This window comes from Balaenoptera musculus, chromosome 19 (genome assembly GCF_009873245.2).
Source record: "Balaenoptera musculus isolate JJ_BM4_2016_0621 chromosome 19, mBalMus1.pri.v3, whole genome shotgun sequence".
NCBI lineage: Eukaryota > Metazoa > Chordata > Mammalia > Artiodactyla > Balaenopteridae > Balaenoptera > Balaenoptera musculus.
The window spans coordinates 3,306,606-3,325,769 of NC_045803.1; the positions used below are offsets into that span (position 1 = coordinate 3,306,606).

The window sequence follows — 19,164 nt, forward strand, 5'->3', positions numbered from 1 at the left end:
ACAAGGTTTTAATAAAATAAAATAGAAAGTTCAAGTGCTTCCAATCCCCCAACATACCCCATTCTGGCGTGGGGGAGGGGAGGGAGCCCCCACAGCCCAGTAGCACCAGGGATAGCACCATGAGAAAGATGAGGTCGCACCGGCCTCCCTGAGACCCACGGGGGGGGTGGGGACGTGCCCCTGGCCGCCCCCTCGTCGCCCCCCACCTCAGACACAGAGCCGAGAGCACACTGACTCCCCTCTGTAGGGCAGTGTCTAGGGAGCGCCAGCCCATGTCAGTTCCACCTCCTCCCGAGGCCTGGGCTTCTTTGGAGAAGCCACGGGGCGGCCCCCACCCCTTATGGCTTTGCTCCCTGGGCAGGAGAAGGCGGGTGGGGAGGGAACAGCTCCTTCAGCCCTGAGGCCGGGGCTAGGGTGGGAGGGCGGCAATGGCCAGGGCTCCCTGCTAGGATGGGGGTGGCTCAGGGGTCAGCAGTCACGAAGGGTCAGGGGTCAGATCCCCGGGGGTGTCCAAACCAACCCGCCCCCGGGGTCAGAGCTGTGCTGGGGTTGAAAGTCAACGCCCTCCCAGAGGTCCAAGAGCTCCTTCTGAAGGTCGGTTACTGAGAACTCAGGGCGGAGGGGACCAGGAGGGACGCCCTCCTCTCCCAGCCTGGGCCTCCCTGTCCAGCCCGTCACGGCCCATCACCGTTGACATCCAGGTCAATGGAGCCATGGCTGACCACCAGCCGCAGGCGCTTGGGTGGGGAGAAGGGGGCAAAGGCAAGGGCCTGCTTGGGGATGGGGATGGGGCCTGGGGTCCCGGCGGGGGCGGGGGTGGCAGTGGCAGGCGGGGCCGGGGCCACACGGCTCAGGTCCACACGTACCACGTAAGGCAGCCCGTAGCGCCGGGCCCAATGCCAGTCCTGCTGGGGGGCCCAGCGGGCACGGGTAGCCGGCCCCAGGGCCACCAGGGCCTCCGCCCGCAGGCAGCAGTGGGGGCTGCAGCCTCCCCATCGGTGCAGGGAGACGCGGGCAGCACGGAGAACGGGGGGCGCCGGGGCCCGCCGGGGCTGGGGGCGTCGGCGCCTCCGGGGACGCACCCGAAGCTGGGGCTGAGGCAGCCACTGGAGCCAGAGGGGCGAGGCATCAGGGCGGGCGCCACAGGGCAGGGGGCGCAGGGGCTGGCAGGCAGCTGTGGAGGCCCAAGGGAGGGGGAGCAGGGAGAAAAAAGGGCAGCTGTGTGAGCAGGGCCTCTACAGAGGGGAACAGCTCCAGCTCAGGCCAGCCGCCGCCCCCCGGTGCTCTTCAGAGGGGAACAGATGAAGAGAGGGATGCTCAGGAGTGAGACCCTGTCTGGGGGACCGAGTGGGGGTACCAGGAGGAACAAGACGAGAGGAGGGCAGACAAGGGGCTGGGGACGGGGGAGCAGCTGATGAAGACAGGCCAACAGGACAGGGTCCCCGCCCCGCGCTCACCACAGAACGGGTCCCGGCGCAGCGGGGGTGGGTGGGCACAGGCCCGGGGGCCGTGCAGGCCTTGCTGCAGCCGCCGCTTCGTCTCCCGGAGCTCATACTTGTCCACGGGCCGGGGCGGCAGGGGATCCTTGGGCTGCAGTCGGAAAGCTCCTTCGCCTCTCCTGAGGATGGGAGGGAGATGAGGAGGGAGGGAGGGGTGGGCCCTGAGGATGCACTTCTGGTTCCCAGGGTCCCGGGGACTGTGTCCCTTCCTGCAGGCCATCCCCACCTCTCGCAGGTGTAGCATTCACAGTGCTCATTCTTTTCACCGAAGAAGCCTTCGCCGTAGAAGCAGGTCACCTCGTCCCCCGGCTCGATGTCCCGGAGCACCTTCACGCAGGCTGCGTTCCCATCTGCAGGTACGAACTGGGGGCCAGGAGGCTCAGCGCCCTGTCCTGGGGGTGGCCTGGCTCCACCCCGCCTGGCCTGGCACCCTGGCCTCCAGGGTCCCCCCGGGGACGGGCAGCGGCCGAGAGCCCGGGGAAGAGCCCTGCCCAGGGCCTGCCCTCGGCATGCACTCCCTGACCCTCCCCCGTTGTGCTGGCTCCCACCCTCCCTGCAGGACATGACCTAACCAGGCCCTGGCAGCTCGCACAAGCACCGCTCCCTCCAGCACTCCTTCTCGGGCTCCTCTGACACACCCTGCCAGCCTGCACCTCAGTGGCCGAGACGTGCGCCTTGGCCTGGCTCTGCCGCCTGCCCTTCCCGAGGCCAGTGTCCACCCGCAGCCCCAGTCTGGGATCGCCACCCCTCTCGCCTGCCTGCTCCTCACTCCAAGTTCCCCATGTGGGAGAGGCGGCACTCCCATCCATCCGTGATCCGCCCGCCCACCCATCTGTCCATCCTAGCCTGACACACACCTGGGAGTGGCCCTGGCTGCCCGCCCGCCCGCCAACAGGACAACTGGCCAGCACCTCCCGAGCGGGCAGTGTCGGGCGTCCCCTTTCCCTCCCTCCCTGAGACCCCAGCTGCCCCTCATCACCTCCTGCGCAGCTCTGCCCCAGGCTACCTGCCAGCCTCAGCCCATGCACTGCCTCCCTCCAGCCCCGCCCCCGAAGCTCCCAGAGCAGCGGCACCAGGGCCTCTGAGAACCAAGCCCCCTTCACTCACCCCGTGGGAGCCTCCACGGGGCACACCCAGCTTGCGCTGACACACGAGGCGGGAGCTACTGTGCCTCCTCGCCCTCCAGTGTGGCGCCTCCCCTCTGGGATGCCCTAAAGCGGCCCCGTTTGCCCTCAACACCTAGGAAAATCCTACTCCTCCTTCAACGCCTGGCTCCGGCGTCACTTCCATGCAGCCTGCGGTTCCACACCACAAGGTGGCTGACCCCCGCCTCACCGAGCTTTGCTTCACTCTCCATCCTACCCAGCGTCTGTGCCCCGAAATCCGCGCAACGGTGTGCAGAGTCACAGGACGCTGACACACACCCAGCCTTCACAACTGGCCCCAGGAGGCACGTTCTCCCTGTTTCCCATCCGAGAAGAGAAACCAGGGCCGGGGCGGCAGAGCCAGGACTCAAACCCACCCCTCACACCCCTGGGGCCCCACGGGCGGCCAGGTGAGCCCCACGCTTGGCAGGGTGCGCACCCAAGGCCTTACAGGGGCCATCTCCCCCGCAACTCCTCCCTCTCACGTGCTCCGCGCTCCACAGGCAGCACAGGGTGGGGGGTGGCCTCCCAGAACCTCCTATCAGGAAGAGTCCTTGTCCTCCAGGGCAGGCCTTGCTCTGACCCCGCCCCAGGAGGCCCTCCCCAGCCTCCTGCTATCACAGCTGCTGTGGGTGTCTCCCGGGGAAGCCCGGGGCACTTTGTGTCTCCCCATCACCACACTCCCCCCGAACTGGCCCAGCTCCCAGCCCAGATTCAGAGGGGAGAAGGCGGCCAGCAGGTGGCAGCCTGGGTTCCAGTGTGACTTGAGCCAGAGCCCCTTCCTCCCTCCTGACAATCGCAGGCACAAGCGCCAGTGCTGCCCAGCCAGGGGTGGGAAACTGCTTTGTCAGGTGGGGAGACCCGGGACAGTTTCTGCCTGTTCACCGACCAGAAAGCCCCTCCCTCGTGCCCAGTCCTGGGAAGGGGGGTCCCCAGGTCTCACCTTGCAGTTGGGTTTGCAGTCTGGAGCCAGTTGGGGGGTTGCGGGGAGAGAAGAGAACTGGGTCAGCGAGCCCGAAAGCCGGGGCACGACCCCTCCCCCGCTGGCTCCTCGCCCCCGCCCCCTCCCTGTCCGCACCGTGGTTGATGAAGGCGGCGGGGCCGAGCCACAGCTGAGCGCTGCGCTTGCGGGTGGAGTACATGATGCTGAAGTCGTTCTCCCCGGCCCTCAGCAGCCCCTCGTCGGCCTCCCGCAGCTCCGCGATGCAGCCCACCAGCAGCTCCAACTTCTCGTTCTTTTTCCTGCCCAGAAGCCAGCTGGTGGGTCTGTGAGCACCTCGCTGACCACCAGTGCTGGGGCCAGGGGCCCCTCACCCCAGGCCTCCGGCGGGAAGAATCGATGGGACGCACCAGCCACGGCGTTCCAGCTCCCGAATCTCTCTGAATCTCTCTGAAATGCACCCGCCATCGCCTCTACACCTGCCTCTACACCTGCGGCAGGCGCGGCACTCTCCACCTCCTGAAAGCCTGACCCGCAGCCTCTCCCGCTCTCGCTTCCTCCAGCCTCCAGTGCCCACTGCCGCGGCCTCCTGCAGTCCAGTCCCGCCCGCAAGTCCCCACAGGCGCCCCCACACTCTTCACTAGACCCTTCGGCTCATCCTTCGGGCCTCAGCCTAGGCCTGGCTCCCAGGAACACTCTCCAAATTCCCCAGGCAGGCTCAGGACTCACTGAGCAGCTGTGGTCAGCCCTGTGCGCTCACTCAGCTACCACCTGCCTTCCCGCTAGAACGTGAGCAGTGGGCAGGGTGGTCCTGTTCACCGTCCTGCCCCGTACCCAGCAGCGATTGCTACGCAGCGGGGGCTCCAGTGGGGATGAAAAAAAGGACAGCACAGTCCTGGGCGCAAGATCAGTCCTTTCTTGGCAGCCCCAGAAAGCCTGGGTCTCGAGGGGATCTCATCCCCCAGCAGGGCCGTGGTGGGCCAGGAGGGTCTTGGGGGACCAGACCTGGCCTCCTTTCTCTCAACACAGACACCTTCGTGGCCCTGTGCCGAGTGCCCAGTCTCCTCCAGAAGGGAGGGGGTCTCCTCTCCCAGCAGCCCCCAGGGAGGGATGCCTCCCGTCAGGCCTGGGGCCCGGGGAGGCATGTTCTGCCCTCTTACCAAGCGCGGGTAGACACAATCTTGGCTCCGTTTGTCTCCATGGAATAACGGGTACAGGGCAAGATGGTGAAGCCGCTTTCAGGCAGGAAGGCTCGGAGGTAGCGATAGATCTGGGGGAGGTGAGGGGTGGGTGGGGTGAGGAGGTGGGGTGGGGTCGTCCTCGGCCCTCTCTCCTGGGTTCTAGCCCTGCTCTGCCACTGACTCGCTGTGTGGTCTCAGGGAACTCACTTCCCCTCTCGGGGCCTCAGTTTCCTCATCTGTCGAATGAAGACGTTAGACTGCATCTCAGAGGGCCCCCCAGCTCTCCTCTCCTAGGGTTCTCTGAGCCGTGCCTCAGATGGTCCCAGCGGCCAGGAAGTCAGGGAGTCCCGGGGAGCCGCGCTGAGGGTCTGCCCGGCAGGTGGGGGGCCCGGGGCAGCAGCGGAGACGGGGGGACACGAGGGCCGGGGGCGGGCAGGGCAGGGCTCCCTCACGTGGGTCTGGAGGGCAGCCTCCTGCCGCGGGCCCCGGCTCCGGAAGTAGTGGGCCATCCAGCCTCCCAGCGTCAGGGCCCTGTACGCAGCCTCCAGGTCCCGCTGCCTCAGGAAGGCCTCCAGCGCTGAGCGCAGGTGGTGCTGTCGCCGCAGGGGGGGCACGGGGCTGGGGGAGAGGGCACGCCTGGGTCCCAGGGCCTTGGCCTATTCCCTCTGGGCCTTCCCAGGCCCCACCCCCACCCCCACTCGGAGCTGAGAGGGGGATGGGGCTGAGGGGTGGCAGTGGAAGGGAAGGGGTCCCGAGCCCTCGGTCGCCCTCCCCCAGGTCGCCTCACCTGACGTTCATCTTATGGGTGCGGAAGCCGAGGTAGGGGTCCAGGACGAGGCTGGTGGCGAGGTCGTCATTCTCACACAGTTCCCTGGCTGTCACTCTGTCGGGGCCCATGGTGCCCCAGGCACCATGCTGCCTCCTGCGGAGAGCGGAGCGCTCAGGGCAGGGGGAGGGGCGGCGCCCGGGGCGTGTGCCTGCTCTAGGTCACTTATAGGTTGTGTGAGACTTGGGCAAGCCCTTCGGTCTCCTCATCTATAAAGCAGGGAGAAAAGCAATACTGACTTCACAGGGCTCTCGGTGAAGGTGAAATGCAACAAGTGCTTCTGACAATGGGGAGATCCCCAAAGAAATGCCAGCCACCATCGTTAGTAGCTGCATCTCCTCCAACCACCTATGACAGCCCCGCCACGCGCACACACACTCGCAGACCCCGTGCGCACACGCAGATTCCCCAGGACCCCCATACACACCACACACACACGCACACACACACACACACGCAAACGTGCCAACTGGCCCACGGAAGGCTGATTAATTGGTAGTCTGGGATAACCCTAAAGGCTTAGTCCTGCAGGGGGTGGAAGTCAGGGGGGACCCAGCAGCTCCACCTCTGGCCCTCACCGAGGAAAAAGCCAAGGCTTCCTGCCCCACCACCCATCCCCACTCTCTCCTGGCCTTGGCCTCCACCCCCATCCCCAGCAGCCCTTGGGAGTCCTCAGAAGGCTCTGGGTGAAACCCCAGGCAGCCCGAGTCGGGGGCGGGTGAGGCGAGGGAGAGCAGCGGAAGGCTCCCGGCACCTGCTCTGCCTCCAAGGATTCCGGGGGAGGGAGGGGCACAGAGGACAAAGCGGGGGGAGGGGGGGAGAGGAAAGGAACGGGGGGGAGAGGCAGAAGAGGCCCATAAAAAAAGAGGAGGAAGACGGGGATTAGCAAAACGAAACAAAACAAGCCTCCTAACCCCGACTGCAGAGGGCCTGGTGGGCACCGACACCACGGTGCTTCAGGGAGAGCAGATGGGGGACAGCGAGGAAAGGGGAGCTGGAAAGAGATCAGGAGCTAGAGCAGCTGGGAAAGGGGGTCGAGAAGGCACGCAGGCTGGGGATAAATAAAGGGGGCGCTGCGGGAAGGCGCTGGGACAGAACGGAAGCTGCAGAGGGGCAAGTGGGTAATACGGACACCACAGGGAGGGAGCTGGGGCAGGCAGAAGGGGCGGGGGTGCCTGCGGGGGAGACCGAGGGCTGCGGGAAGGCTTGGGGATCCAGGGAGGACCCCAGGAAAGCTAGCAGGGAGACCAGGGGTCCAACGAAAGTAGAGAAGGACCTGGAGGTCCAGGGAGGGTCCTGAGATGGTATAGGGGGGCCTAGGGCTTCCAGAACGGGGCTTGGAGAAGCAAACAGGGACAGGGGAAAGTCCTAGGGATCCAGGGAGGAGCATAGAAGAGCCGCGAGAAGAGAGCCTGGGCTCCAGGGAACGACCTGGGTAGGCAGTGAGAATCCAGGGGAAAGGCCTGAGGTCCAGAGGGAAATTGGGGGAAGCAGACAGGGGCCTGGGGAGGCAGGGAGAGTGCAGGAGAAGGGCCTGAGGTCCAGGGAGGGGAGTGTAGAGTCAGAGGGCGAGCTGAGGGTCCAGAGAAGAGCCTGGAGCGCGAGAGCGGGGCCTGGGTAAGGAAGCACAGGAAAGGGGCTGGGCGCCGAGAGCAGCCTGAGGCTCGCCGAAGGGCCAGGAGACGTGGGCGCCTGGACACGAGGAGGGGCCGGGCGGGGCGGGGGACAGTCGGGGCTGGGGACGACCGGGAGCCAAGGCGGCGCGCGGCGGGGGCCGAGAGGGGGCTCAGAAGTCGGGCCCCGCGCCGCCCCTCACCCGCTTCTCCTCCTCCTCAGGCGCCCGCGCTGCCGCTGCCACCACCTCCCACAGCCTTCTCCAGCTCTCCTCAGACACGGTCGCCGCGCCTCCCGTCTGCCCAGCCGGGCCCGCCTCACAACGGCCGTTACGGCCTTCCATTGGCCAACGTCGCCGCCACTCTTCAGTCGCTCTGAAGCTTGCGCCGCTCCCATTGGCCGGGCTCCGCTCTGCCCCTCCCCGCCCGCCCCACGGTCAGCGCCCCTAAAAAGCTCCGCCTCGCCCTCGCTGCCGCTGAGAGCAGCCAACTGCACCCAGTGGCTGCCGCCGCTGTCCTTCCGGCGCTGCCACGGAGATGTATCCCCGCCCACGGCCCAAAGTCGACGCCCTCATTGGCCGAAAGCGCCGTCGCTCCGGGCCAAACGCGGGTTTGGGTCGGGTTATTTGGGTCCAAGTGGAAAGAGGGCGGGTACCGCCTGCTCTAGAGCCCTCATGTGATTGGTTGGCCTTGGAGCGACTCATGCTTCCATTGGCTAAGGTCTCCGCCTGTCACCATCGAGTCGCGACCTCCCTGTTCCTTTTCTGTGGCGAAACCTTCGACCACCAGAGGGAGAAAGCAGGGGAGGATGGGAGGGGGGGGTGAATGCGCGCGCACCTCCTTCCCCCCGCCCGTCTGGGCCAGCGGTTGCCAAGGCGACAAAACTTTATTGACAACCCTGCCCGGTACAAAGGGCTTTTAGCTCTCTTCCTCACTTCTAGACCACCTTCTCTTCCCCTAAATAACCTGTTTAATTTTGAGTACCCACAGTAACACTCTGTGGGTGAAAGGGTCAGAAAGAAGGAGATTGATAGGTGGGGGCTTTGAAGAAAGCCCTGACTCATGGGGAGCTCCCATGGGACACCCCCCCCACGCCCACAGTTGGGATCACCCCTCTGCTCCAGTCCTAGAGGCAAACATAATTAGCAATTCATCATAATTACGTCCGGAATAATAAGCCCCACACTTGGAGCAGGCGGTCTTTGTTTTGTTGACGGCTGTATATCCTGTGCTCTTGGAACAATGCATGGCACGGAATAGGTGCTTCATTAATTTGTGCTGAAGGAATGAATGTATGAAGCTGGTTTCTGCAATCCGTCACTCTGTGACTTTGGAGAAGTGGCTTGCCCTCTCTGGGCCTCAGGCTCACATCTATAAAACAAGGACCACACTGGTCCCTCTTTGAGGGGTCCTTAACACCCTCCTAGGTGTCCTTCACTCGTGCTTCCAGGCCCCCACCCTCTGTTCTTACTGTTCTTTCCCCATCTGGGACTATCCCCAGCTCGGAGACACCCCCAACCCAGGTACCCCCACCCCATAAGGATGGCTACAGCTCCGGAGAAGAGATGCAGCCTCACCAGGAGAAGGGGAGCCAGCAAGCAGAGAGGACCCTATAAAAAGCTCAGCTCAACTGAAACAACACTGTAAATCAACTAAACTCCAATAAAAATTAATTTAAAAAAACAACAGCAACAAAAAAACTCAGCTCTTCGGGAAAGTCCTATCAGCAGGTCTGAATCTTAAAAGTGCAGCCCTTCCACCAGCGGGTATACACCCTAGAAAAACTCTCAAAAATGTGAACAAAAAATAAGCACAAGAATGCTTGCGACAATGGTGTTCGTAAGGGTGAAAAACTGGAAGCGGCTTAAATGTCCATCACATGAGGCGTGACTTAAATGGATCATGGCATATTTATACAGGGGAACACCATGCTACAGTGAAAGTGGATGAACCAGCACTCTGTATATCAACCTGGACAACCCTAAAGCATGCTGCTAGTTGCAGAAGTTTACATAGTCGAATGCACGCAGTTTTAAAACGCATAAAACAGGGGTCGTGTGTGGACACATGAAATTATACACAAACTTGCATGGGCATGATAAGGGGCGGGGGAGTCCCAGTGGCGACCCCTGGGGGCAGAGCGGAAGGAATGCAACCAGGAAAGCTACTCAGGACATTGTTATTTGTAATTTTTTGTTTTTTAAGCCCGGAGGTGGAAGCCCTAGTTCATTGTATTCACTGTCTGTTCTTTTTCTACGTGTCAGAAATATTTCATAATACAAATAACATTTTAACCCGCCAATGCCACTTCCAGGATTTTATGCCAAAGAAATAACTGGACAAGTGTTAAAATATTTAAAGATGTTTGTCTCAGCATTTGTTGAAAAAGCAGAAAAATAGGAAGAGCTGTAATGTCCAGCTGTAGGAGATTGGTTGGACCGATTACAGCATATTCGCAAGACGGAAGAACAATAGTACCTAACAGTTACTGAGATCTTAGCACACTCCAGTCACTTTGCAAATAGTCCTGTGAGGGAGGGGCTGTTATTATCCCCATTCTACAGATGAGCAGAGTGAGGCTTTCCAAGGAGGTGTAACTGACCACCAGATTACAGAGTTTGTACTCTCAACCCCTGCTGCTGCACTGCCCGGACAGGATCCAGCTGGTTCTCGACCCACAGATGACATAAGAGGCACCTCGGAAAAACGAATAAATCTCTGACACATGCTACAACACAGATGAACCTTAAAAACATCATACTGGGTAAAAGGAGCCAGACACAAAAAGTCACATATGGAGTGATTCCACCTCTATGAAATATCCAGAATAGGTGAATCTGGAGAGACAGAAAACAGATCCGGGGAATTCCCTGGCAGTCCAGGAGTTAGGGCTCCAGTGCTTCCACTGCAGGGGGCATGGGTTCCATCCCTGGTCGGGAAAATAAGATCACGCATGCCTCAAAGCGGTGGGGGGCGGGAGGAAGCAGATTCGTGATTGCCATGGGCTGGGGAGAATGGGGAGTGACTGATATTGGGCATGGGGTTTCCTTTTTGAATGAAGTTCTGGAACTAGAGAGCGGTGATGGTTGCAAAGCACCGCACATGTGCATAATGCCGTTGAATTGTACACTTTAAAATGGTTAAAATGGGGCTTCTCTGGTGGTCCAGTGGTTAAGACTCCACCTTCCACTGCAGGGGGCACAGGTTCAATCCCTGGTGGGGAAGTTCCGCATGCCCCGAGGTGAGGCCAAAAATAAATAAGTAAAATGGTTAAAATGGCAAATTTGACATTATGTATATTCTACCACCACCACCCCCCCCCCCAAAAAAAGAAAGAAACTCCGCCAAAAAACAAAAAGAGAGAAAATAATAAAGAATCACCTAGAGAAAGTAGTGAACATATAGATTCCAAGGTTCAGCCTCTTGAGAGAGGCTGGTCGAATATTGAATAATTAATCATTTCAGGATGCTGCTACCCAAAGTGTAGCCATGGACCAGCGGCATCAAGCAGGATTCCGTGGGTGCTTGGTAGAGATGCAGAATCTCAGACCCCGCCCCTGACCTCCTAAATCAGAATCACCCAGACTGGTGATTGGGATGTTCCAGAACGTATGAGAAGCATGCCTTAGGAGACACCTGTGTTGCAGGTGACTTCCTCAGACCAGTCATTCACTTGCTGGAGGGATATCGTGGGCTTGGCAACTCTCAAGGGGGCACGTGACTTATTAAGGGGGAAAGCGTGCTATAAAACAGCAAATTCGGGATGATCATATTTTGAGGAGAAAGGGATATCTACTTCTATGTGTGTGTAAATTAAATGATTGGGAGGAGGATGTGGAGAAAAGGGAACACTTGTACACTGTTGCTGGGAATGTAAATTGGTGCAGCCACTGTGAGAAAAAAATTTGGAGTTTCCTCAAAAAATTAGAAATAGGGACTTCCCTGGTGGCGCAGTGGTTAAGAATCCACCTGCCAACGCAGGGGACACGGGTTCGAGCCCTGGTCCAGGAAGATCCCACATGCCGCGGAGCAACTAAGCCCGTGCGCCACAACTACTGAGCCTGAGCCCTAGAGCCCATGCTCTGCCACCGCCATAAGAAGCCCGCGCACTGCAACGAAGAGTAGCCCCCGCTCGCCAGAACTAGAGAAAGCCTGCATGCAGCAAGAAAGACCCAACGCAGCCAAAAAATATATATATACATGTGTATATATATGTATATATATATATATATATATTACAAATAGAATTATCATGTGATCCAGCAAGCCCACTTCTGGGTATATATCAAAATGAAATCTCTATCACGAAGAGATATCTGTACTCCCCAGTTCATTGCAGCATGATTCACAATAATCAAGACATGGAAACAACCTAAGTGTATGTGGACAGGTGAATGGATAAAGAAGATGTGTATACATACATTGCAATATTTTTTCAGCTATGAGGAAGGGGGAAATCCTGTCATTTGCAACAACATGGATGAACCTGGAGGACATTATGCTAAGTGAGAAAAGATAGACACAGAAAGACAAATACTGCATGACCTCATTTATACGTAGAATCTAAAAAACTGTCGAGGACTTCCCTGGTGGCGCAGTGGTTAAGAATCTACCTGCTAATGCAGGGGACACGGGTTCAAGCCCTGGTCCGGGAACACCCCACATGCCACAAAGCAACTAAGCCCATGTGCCACAACTACTGAGCCCGCGTGCCACAACTACTGAAGCCCACGTGCCTAGAGCCATACTCCACAACGAGGAGCCACCGCAATGAGAAGCCCTCGCACCACAACGAAGAGTAGCCCCCGCTCACCGCAACTAGAGAAATCCCACGCACAGCAACGAAGACCCAATGCAGCCAAAAATAAATAAATTCATTTAAAAAAATAAATAAAAATAAAAAATAAAAAACAGTCGAACTCACAGAAACAAAGAGTGGAATGGTGGTTACAGGGAGTGGGGAACGAGGGTTGGTCTAAGGGTACAAACTTCCAATTATACAATGAATAAGTTCTGGGGGTCTAAGGTACAGCATGGTGACTACAGTTAATAATAAAACATTGTACATTTGAAATTTGCTAAGAGAGTAGGTCATAAGTGTTCCCACCACATACACACAAAGATGGTAACTATGTGAGGTGATGGATGTGTTAATTAGCTTGATCGTGGTGATCATTTCACAGTGTATACATATATCAAAACATCATGGTGTACGCCTTAAATATACATAGTTTTTGTTTGTCAGCCGTACCTCAATAAAGCTGGAAAAAAATAAATGGTTGGTGGTGAGTTGTCTCTCTGTTTTCATGTATTACTTGTGTAATAACAAAATGTATATAATAATAGAATAAAATATAAGTATTCATACTATGTGTTAATTTATATACATATTCCTATATCTATATACACATACCTATGCATATGCACAAATGCATGTACATAATTATCTATATATCTGTCTCTACCTATAGCATCATCACCCTGCTCAAAGTTCTGCAATGGACTCATACCCTGGTAGCCAGCCCCCAAGATGACCTTCACTCTGCACCCCACCCCCTCCCCAGGATTCATGCCTTGTGTAGCTTCTTCCACATTGAACCTGGCTGAGCTGTGTAACCAACAGGATATTGCAGAAAAGATGGCATGTCCACTGCTATGTTATCAAAGACACCATCCTCTCTGGGATCACTCACTCCTCTGGGGGAACTCAGCGCAATGTCAAGAGGTCATGGCAACCACCTTATGGGGACATCCACGAGGCAAGGGCAAGGAACTGAGGCCTCTTGCCAACAGCCAGAAAGGAACTGAATCTGACAGTCATGTGAGTGACCACCCTGGAAACGGTCCTCCTGTCTCTACCAAGCTTTCACAGGATTATGCACCATCCACAGCTTGACAGCCATCTCAGGAGAAACCCCAAGCCAAAACCATCCAGCTAAGCCACTCCTGAATTCCTGACCCACAGAAACCATGTGAGATGATAAATGTTTATTGACGTCCTAAACTATAGGCAATGGATACACACCTAGATTAAAATCTGATGTCCTTACAATGGCCTCCATTCTTCCTCTGATTTATCACTTACTATTCTCCTCATTGCTCACTCTGTTATAGTCGAATCAGCTTCCTTGCTGGAAGCCGAAAGTCCCAAGCATCTCCAGGTCTTTCCCTGCTCTTCTCTCTACCAGGAGAGCTCCGCCCACTGATATCCACAGGGTTCACTCTCTCACCTGCTCCCGGTCTTTGCTGCAATGTCACTTCCTCAGGAGACCTTCCCCAACAGCCCTGCCTGGAATCACCCACCCACCACAGCCATCCCCTTACTCTGCTCTGTTGTTTTATGCCACCAGGTTTGAGGGAATTTGTTATAGCAGCCATAGGAAGCTAATAGATGGTTGATTAAGTGGACTGGATCAATGGGAAAGTGGATGATTGGATTGATGGATGGATGGTAGGATAAACAGGAACAGAGAACTGATCGAACGGATTAAAGAATGAAAGAACATATGGGTGGGTGAATGGATAGTTGAATGGATGGATGGAGCTTTGGAGAGCTTGAAGAATATCTGAAGAAATTATGGTTGGATAGATAGGCAAGTGGGTGGATGAGTGGGTAAATAACTCGTTGGATAAATGCATAAAGGCAAGAACATATGCACAGATGAATGGATGGGTTGGGTGGAAGTTTGGCTGGATATGGGTATTTGAGGAAGAAGCATGGCACACTGGAAAGAACTAGATTTTATTTTCTTATTTTGTTTTTTTTATTGGAGTATAATTGATTTACAATGTTGTGTTAGTTTCAGGTGTACAGCAAAGTGATTCAGTTATATATATATAATTTTCCAGATTATTTTCCCTTTTAGGTTATTACAAAATATTGAGTATAGTTTCCTGTGCTATACAGTAAGGTCCTTGTTTGTTATCGATTTTATAAATAGTAGTGTGTATATGTAACCAAAAGTTTGTTTTCTATTTCTGTGGGCCTATTTCTGTTGTATAAATAAGTTCATTTGTATCATTTTTTTTTAGATTCCACATATAAGTGATATCATATGATAGTTGTCTTTCTCTCTCTGGCTTACTTAGTATGATAATCTCTAAGTCCATCCATCCATGTTGCTGCAAATGGCTTTATTTCATTCTTTTTTCTGGCTGAGTAATATTCCATTGTGTATATGTACCACATCTTCTTTATCCACTCATCTGTTGATGAACATCTTGGTTGCTTCCATGACCTGGCTATTGTAAATAGTGTTGCTATGAACATTGGGATGCATGTATCTTTTCAAATTATAATTTTCTCCAGATATATAGCCAGGAGTGGGATTGCAGGATCATATGATAGCTCTATTTTTAGTTTTTTAAGGAACCTCCATAGTGGCTGTACCAATTTACATTCCCACCAACTGTGTAGGAGGAAGAACCAGATTTTAGAACCAGACAAACCTAAGTTCTGACGCCAGCTCCCCAGTGACACTGGAAAGTACGGCAGCCGAAATGGATCTCCCTTCAATAAAGAACTTACCCAACTGTGAGGAGTGCATTTGGCTGACAACCCCCAGCTGCAGTACCTGCACCTATTATTTTTTTTGGATCGACGTTCTTTTTGGGCAGCCCCCAACCAATGACTTAGCATTGGGGTGGGGGCCGTGCTGGGGCCTGACCACTTCCACCCAATGTGGGACTCATCTAATGGCAATCTTTTTTTTTTTTTCTTTAAATTGAGATAAAATTCAAGTAACACAAAATTCATCACTTTAACCATTTTAAGGTGTATAATTCAGTGGCATTTGGTACCGTTGCACTCTTGTGCCACCATCACCCCTATCAAGTTCCAAAACGTTTTCGCCATCCAGAAAGGAAGTGATTAAGCAATCACTCCCCACCCGTCTGGCAACCACCAACCTACTTTCTGTTCCTATGGATTTGTCCGCAGTGAATCTCTGCTCTGCATCTCCCCGTTGGGCTGAGCTCTCTGAGTTGCATGGTCTCAAGCTCTTCCTAAATATACCTTCCTTCCCCCCTTTCCTTTTACAGGTGGCAGACCGACTCCCCCGCCTACTCCTCGTCTCCCTCCCCTCTATCTTTCACTGGTGTCACCCCCAATAAACCTCTTGCATTGCTAACGCCACAGCAGCATTTGCCTTCTGGAGGACCCAGGGAAGCAGCAAGCCTCTTGCTCTGAGCTCGAGCTCCCTACCCTACAGAGCAGCACAACTTCTCAGGGTTGCAGGAGGCTCTGCAGAAGTTCTTTTTTTAAAAAAAAAAAATTTATTTATTTATTTGTATTTTTATCTTATAAATTTATTTATATTTATTTATTTTTGGCTGCTTTGCATCTTCGTTGCTGCGCACGGGCTTTCTCTAGTTGCGGCGAGTGGGGGCTACGCTTCCATGCGGTGCACGGGCTTCTCATTGCGGTGGCTTCTCTTGTTGCCGAGCATGGGTTCTAGGTGCGTGGGCTTCATTAGTTGCAGCACGCGGGCTCAGTAGTTGTGGCTCACAAGCTTAGTTGCTCCGCGGCATGTGGGATCTTCCCGGGCCAGGGCTCGAACCCGTGTCGCCTGCATTGGCAGGCGGATTCTTAACCACTGCACCACCAGGGAAGTCCCACTCTGCAGAAGTTCTGAACACAACCTGGAGGACCTCACAACGTGAGTACCTACCTTTATGCAGCATTCACTATGTGCCAGGCACTGTTTTAAGTCCTTGCATGGACTCACTCCTGAACGCCATGACAGAGGCACCATTATGATCCTTGCTTTTACAGCTGAGAAAACAGAGATCCCTAGAGGGCTTCATCCCCTACCCGGGCAGGTTCCCTTTTCTGGGGAAAACGATTCCCACCACCAAGCAGAAGCAGTTTCCTAAAAGTGAAACTGTAATATCATCTCACCCAGAGGAAGACCACAGCCTCTTCCCCTCAGCCGAGCCAGGATAGCAGCCTGTTTCTGGAAGGATCCAGAAGATTCCAGGCCCCCAGCTTGCAAGTGGACAGTGGGAGGAGCCTGATTCCCAAATTGAAAGTAGCCCACCAGGCTGGAGTCGCCCTTCCCCCAGTCCTCTCAGGGATGTCCTGAGGATATCAAACAGCCACCAGAGGGACACCAGTAAGCCTAGCCTTTGTACCAAAGCAGGGAGGTGGGTACCAAGGCCCAGAGCAGGGCAGGGGGGAGTCTTGCCTAGGGTCACCTGGGAGTTGGCATCTTTACTTCCTTTTGAAAGAGGAGCAGGAATCAGACAGGCACAAGCACAGCTGGGGCAAGGTGGGGGGCACACTTTCCCTGGCAGGGAGAGCAGCTGGTAGCATCCAGCCCTCCCTCCCCTGGGCTCCTTCAGGGCTCTGTGTGATGTCCACTAGGGCACACATCCCCTGCACACAGGGACCCCCTCGAGGACAGGGGCTGGGTCAGATCAGGCCTGGGAGCCCAGGTACCTCAGGGAAATATTTACTGAACGAAGGAAGGAAGGATTCTGGAGGAAGACGCTGAGCCATGGCTGAGACAGTGGTCTCTGAGAAACGAAAGGAGGGCACTGGTGGGGTCGGGGGAGAGGGGTGAGAACTTGCTAGAGCGCCACTCCACCAGCGCAGTTTTCGTCTGCTTGTTCACGGCTGTATCTCCAGCGTCTAGAACAGTGCCTGGCACACAGTGGGTCCTCAGTCAATATCTGCTAAGTGGCAAACAAAACAAAACAAAATTCCAGGAACTCTGATTCCCCCTCCTGCCACTGGCAGCTAAACTAAGGAAGCGTCCTGCATTGAACTATAGCCACGTGCCAGGCACCCATCAAAGGCGGACCATGCATTCTGTTTTCACTTGATTCTGAGCATGAACCCCCAGATAAAGGCAAAAGGAACAGCAGCTACCTCTTGGAAACACACAGGTGTCAGGGAATTTTCTGGCGGTCCAGTGATTAGGACTCTGTGTTCTCACTGCTGAGGGCCCGGGTTCAATCCTTGGTTGGGGAACTAAGATCCCACAAGCTGCACGGCGCGGCCAAAAAAAAAGAAACGCACACGTGTCAGACATGCTCTGAGCGCGTTAGGCGGGTTGGCTCCGCAATTCCACACCGCAGTCCCCTGCTAGTTACTATTATCTCCATTTCACAGATGAGGAAGCAAAGGTTCAGGGAGATGAAGCCCTTGGGGCAGGTTACACCGCCAGCAAGAGGCAGAGACGGAGACCCAAACCCAGGCAGTCAGACTCCCAAATGGTACGATGTGCCCCATTTTACAGATTGAGGAAACTGAGACACCCCCCCACCCCACCCAAGGGCCCTGTGGGAGCAGAATAACACCGCCGCCCAAGATGTCTATATCTTCATCTCCAGGACGTGTGTTGGTGGTACCTTACATGGTGAAAGGGACTTTGCAGATTAAATTAAGGGTCTTGAGATGGGGAGATTCTCCTGGATTATCTGGGTGAGCCCAACGTAATCGCACAGCTCTTACAAATGAAAGAGGGGTCACTATCAGAATCAGAGAAGGGGGTGTGATGACAGAAGCACCTCCCACCATGCAAAGGGAGGTAGAGGCCATGAGCCAAGGGATGCAGGCACCTCTAGAAGCTGGAAAAGACGAGGAGGAAATGGATTCTCCCATGGAACCTCCAGAAGGACCACACCTTGATTTCAGCCCTGCCCACACCTTGATTTCAGCACATAAGACCCATTTTGGACTTCTAACCGCCAGAAACAGAAGCTAATACATTTGTGTTGTCTTAAGCCACTAAGTTTGTAGTACTTTGTTACAGCAGCTGTAGGACACTCTACAGGCACCCAGCTCTTAAATGGCAGAGGTGGGATTCGAACTCAAGTCTTGCCAAGTTGAAAGCTCTGGATCTTCTGGGGTATCACTTAGATGTGTGAAGTTTGGAATTATTCCAGATGCTTTTTCCTCAGGATCGCTGGGCTCTGTGTGTGTGTGTGTGTGTGTGTGTGTGTGTATGTGTGTGTGTGTGTTGGGGTGGGGGTGGGGGGGGAGCATGTAGGAGTGAGTCAAGAAGCCAGAAATTTGGGAATTCCCTGGTGGTCCAGTGGTTAGGACTCCGAGCTTCCACCACCAAGGGCCCGGGTTCGATCCCTGGTCGGGGAACTAAGACCCCACAAGCATGTGGCCAAAAAAAGAAAAGAAAAAGAAAGAAAGAAAGAAAACGAAACGAGGAATTCTACTTTCATGAGGATTAGAGAATCTGGTCCATAATTACGGCAACGACACCTTAGGGCTGTCATGAGAATTAGTGAGTTAACCCATGTGGAGCACATAGGGTAGTGCCCAACACGTAAGACGGGGTAACAGTTACTATCATTATATCTTTTTCATGTCTACACACCACCAGTATCAGCTCCTCTCAGTTTTCCCTGCTCAAGAACCTTCCATGGCTCCCCAGTGCCCTCAGGATAACATCCAAGCCCTTTATGGCAGTTGAGAGCTTTGGGTCCCGGCTCATTTCTCCTAGTGGACCCCACAGTCTGTAACCCAGCAGACTGCCTACTAAGGAATGTTGCTCTCCACTTGGCTCTACAAGGATTGAGTCATTAGCCACTGGAGTTACTCACTTTCGACACACCCTGAAGGGTGTTCAAGGCAGGGATCAGGAATGAGGCACTCTGTGCTCTGGGAGAACTGGCAGAGCAGGCCAAATATCTAACAGAGAGTTAGATATTTTCAGGAGAAGATTTTATGAACCCAATTTCTTGCATCTTCTCGTACTTAGAAAAGCACTAAAGTCATTAACTAAGGTATCTATTCCTCGTGAGTAGCAGCAACTTTCTACAGAGGTGTGTGCTTGACGGCATGTACCCCTTCTCCAAAATCACATAGATGCTGATATCGGAGCAGTTCCTCAGAGCTCTCTGAGAGGCTGTCTCGTGGGCCACAGTCCTCAGTATGTCCCCAAATAAAACTGAAACTCACAGCTCTCAGGTCGTGCATTTCTATTTTAGTCGACAAAACA

At 55.0% G+C, this 19,164-nt stretch overlaps 1 protein-coding gene across 3 annotated transcripts in view; it reads right to left on the reverse strand.

The window, feature by feature from the left end:
* Positions 1–19,164, reverse strand: part of KMT5C (lysine methyltransferase 5C) — a 22,786-nt gene continuing 3,622 nt past the window's right edge. The window contains exons 1-9 of one of the 3 annotated variants that reach the window (XM_036834567.1): positions 7,408–7,481; positions 5,553–5,687; positions 5,218–5,383; positions 4,745–4,854; positions 3,723–3,886; positions 3,588–3,607; positions 1,726–1,862; positions 1,458–1,618; positions 1–1,174 (exon numbers count right to left, since the gene is read on the reverse strand). In XM_036834567.1, coding sequence (XP_036690462.1) covers positions 675–1,174; positions 1,458–1,618; positions 1,726–1,862; positions 3,588–3,607; positions 3,723–3,886; positions 4,745–4,854; positions 5,218–5,383; positions 5,553–5,662 — 1,368 coding nt within the window. In that variant the 5' untranslated portion in view covers positions 5,663–5,687; positions 7,408–7,481 and the 3' untranslated portion in view covers positions 1–674. Of the gene's footprint in view, positions 1,175–1,457; positions 1,619–1,725; positions 1,863–3,587; positions 3,608–3,722; positions 3,887–4,744; positions 4,855–5,217; positions 5,384–5,552; positions 5,801–7,407; positions 7,482–19,164 lie in introns of those variants that run through there. The other 2 variants (XM_036834565.1, XM_036834566.1) reach the window with 2 other exon arrangements.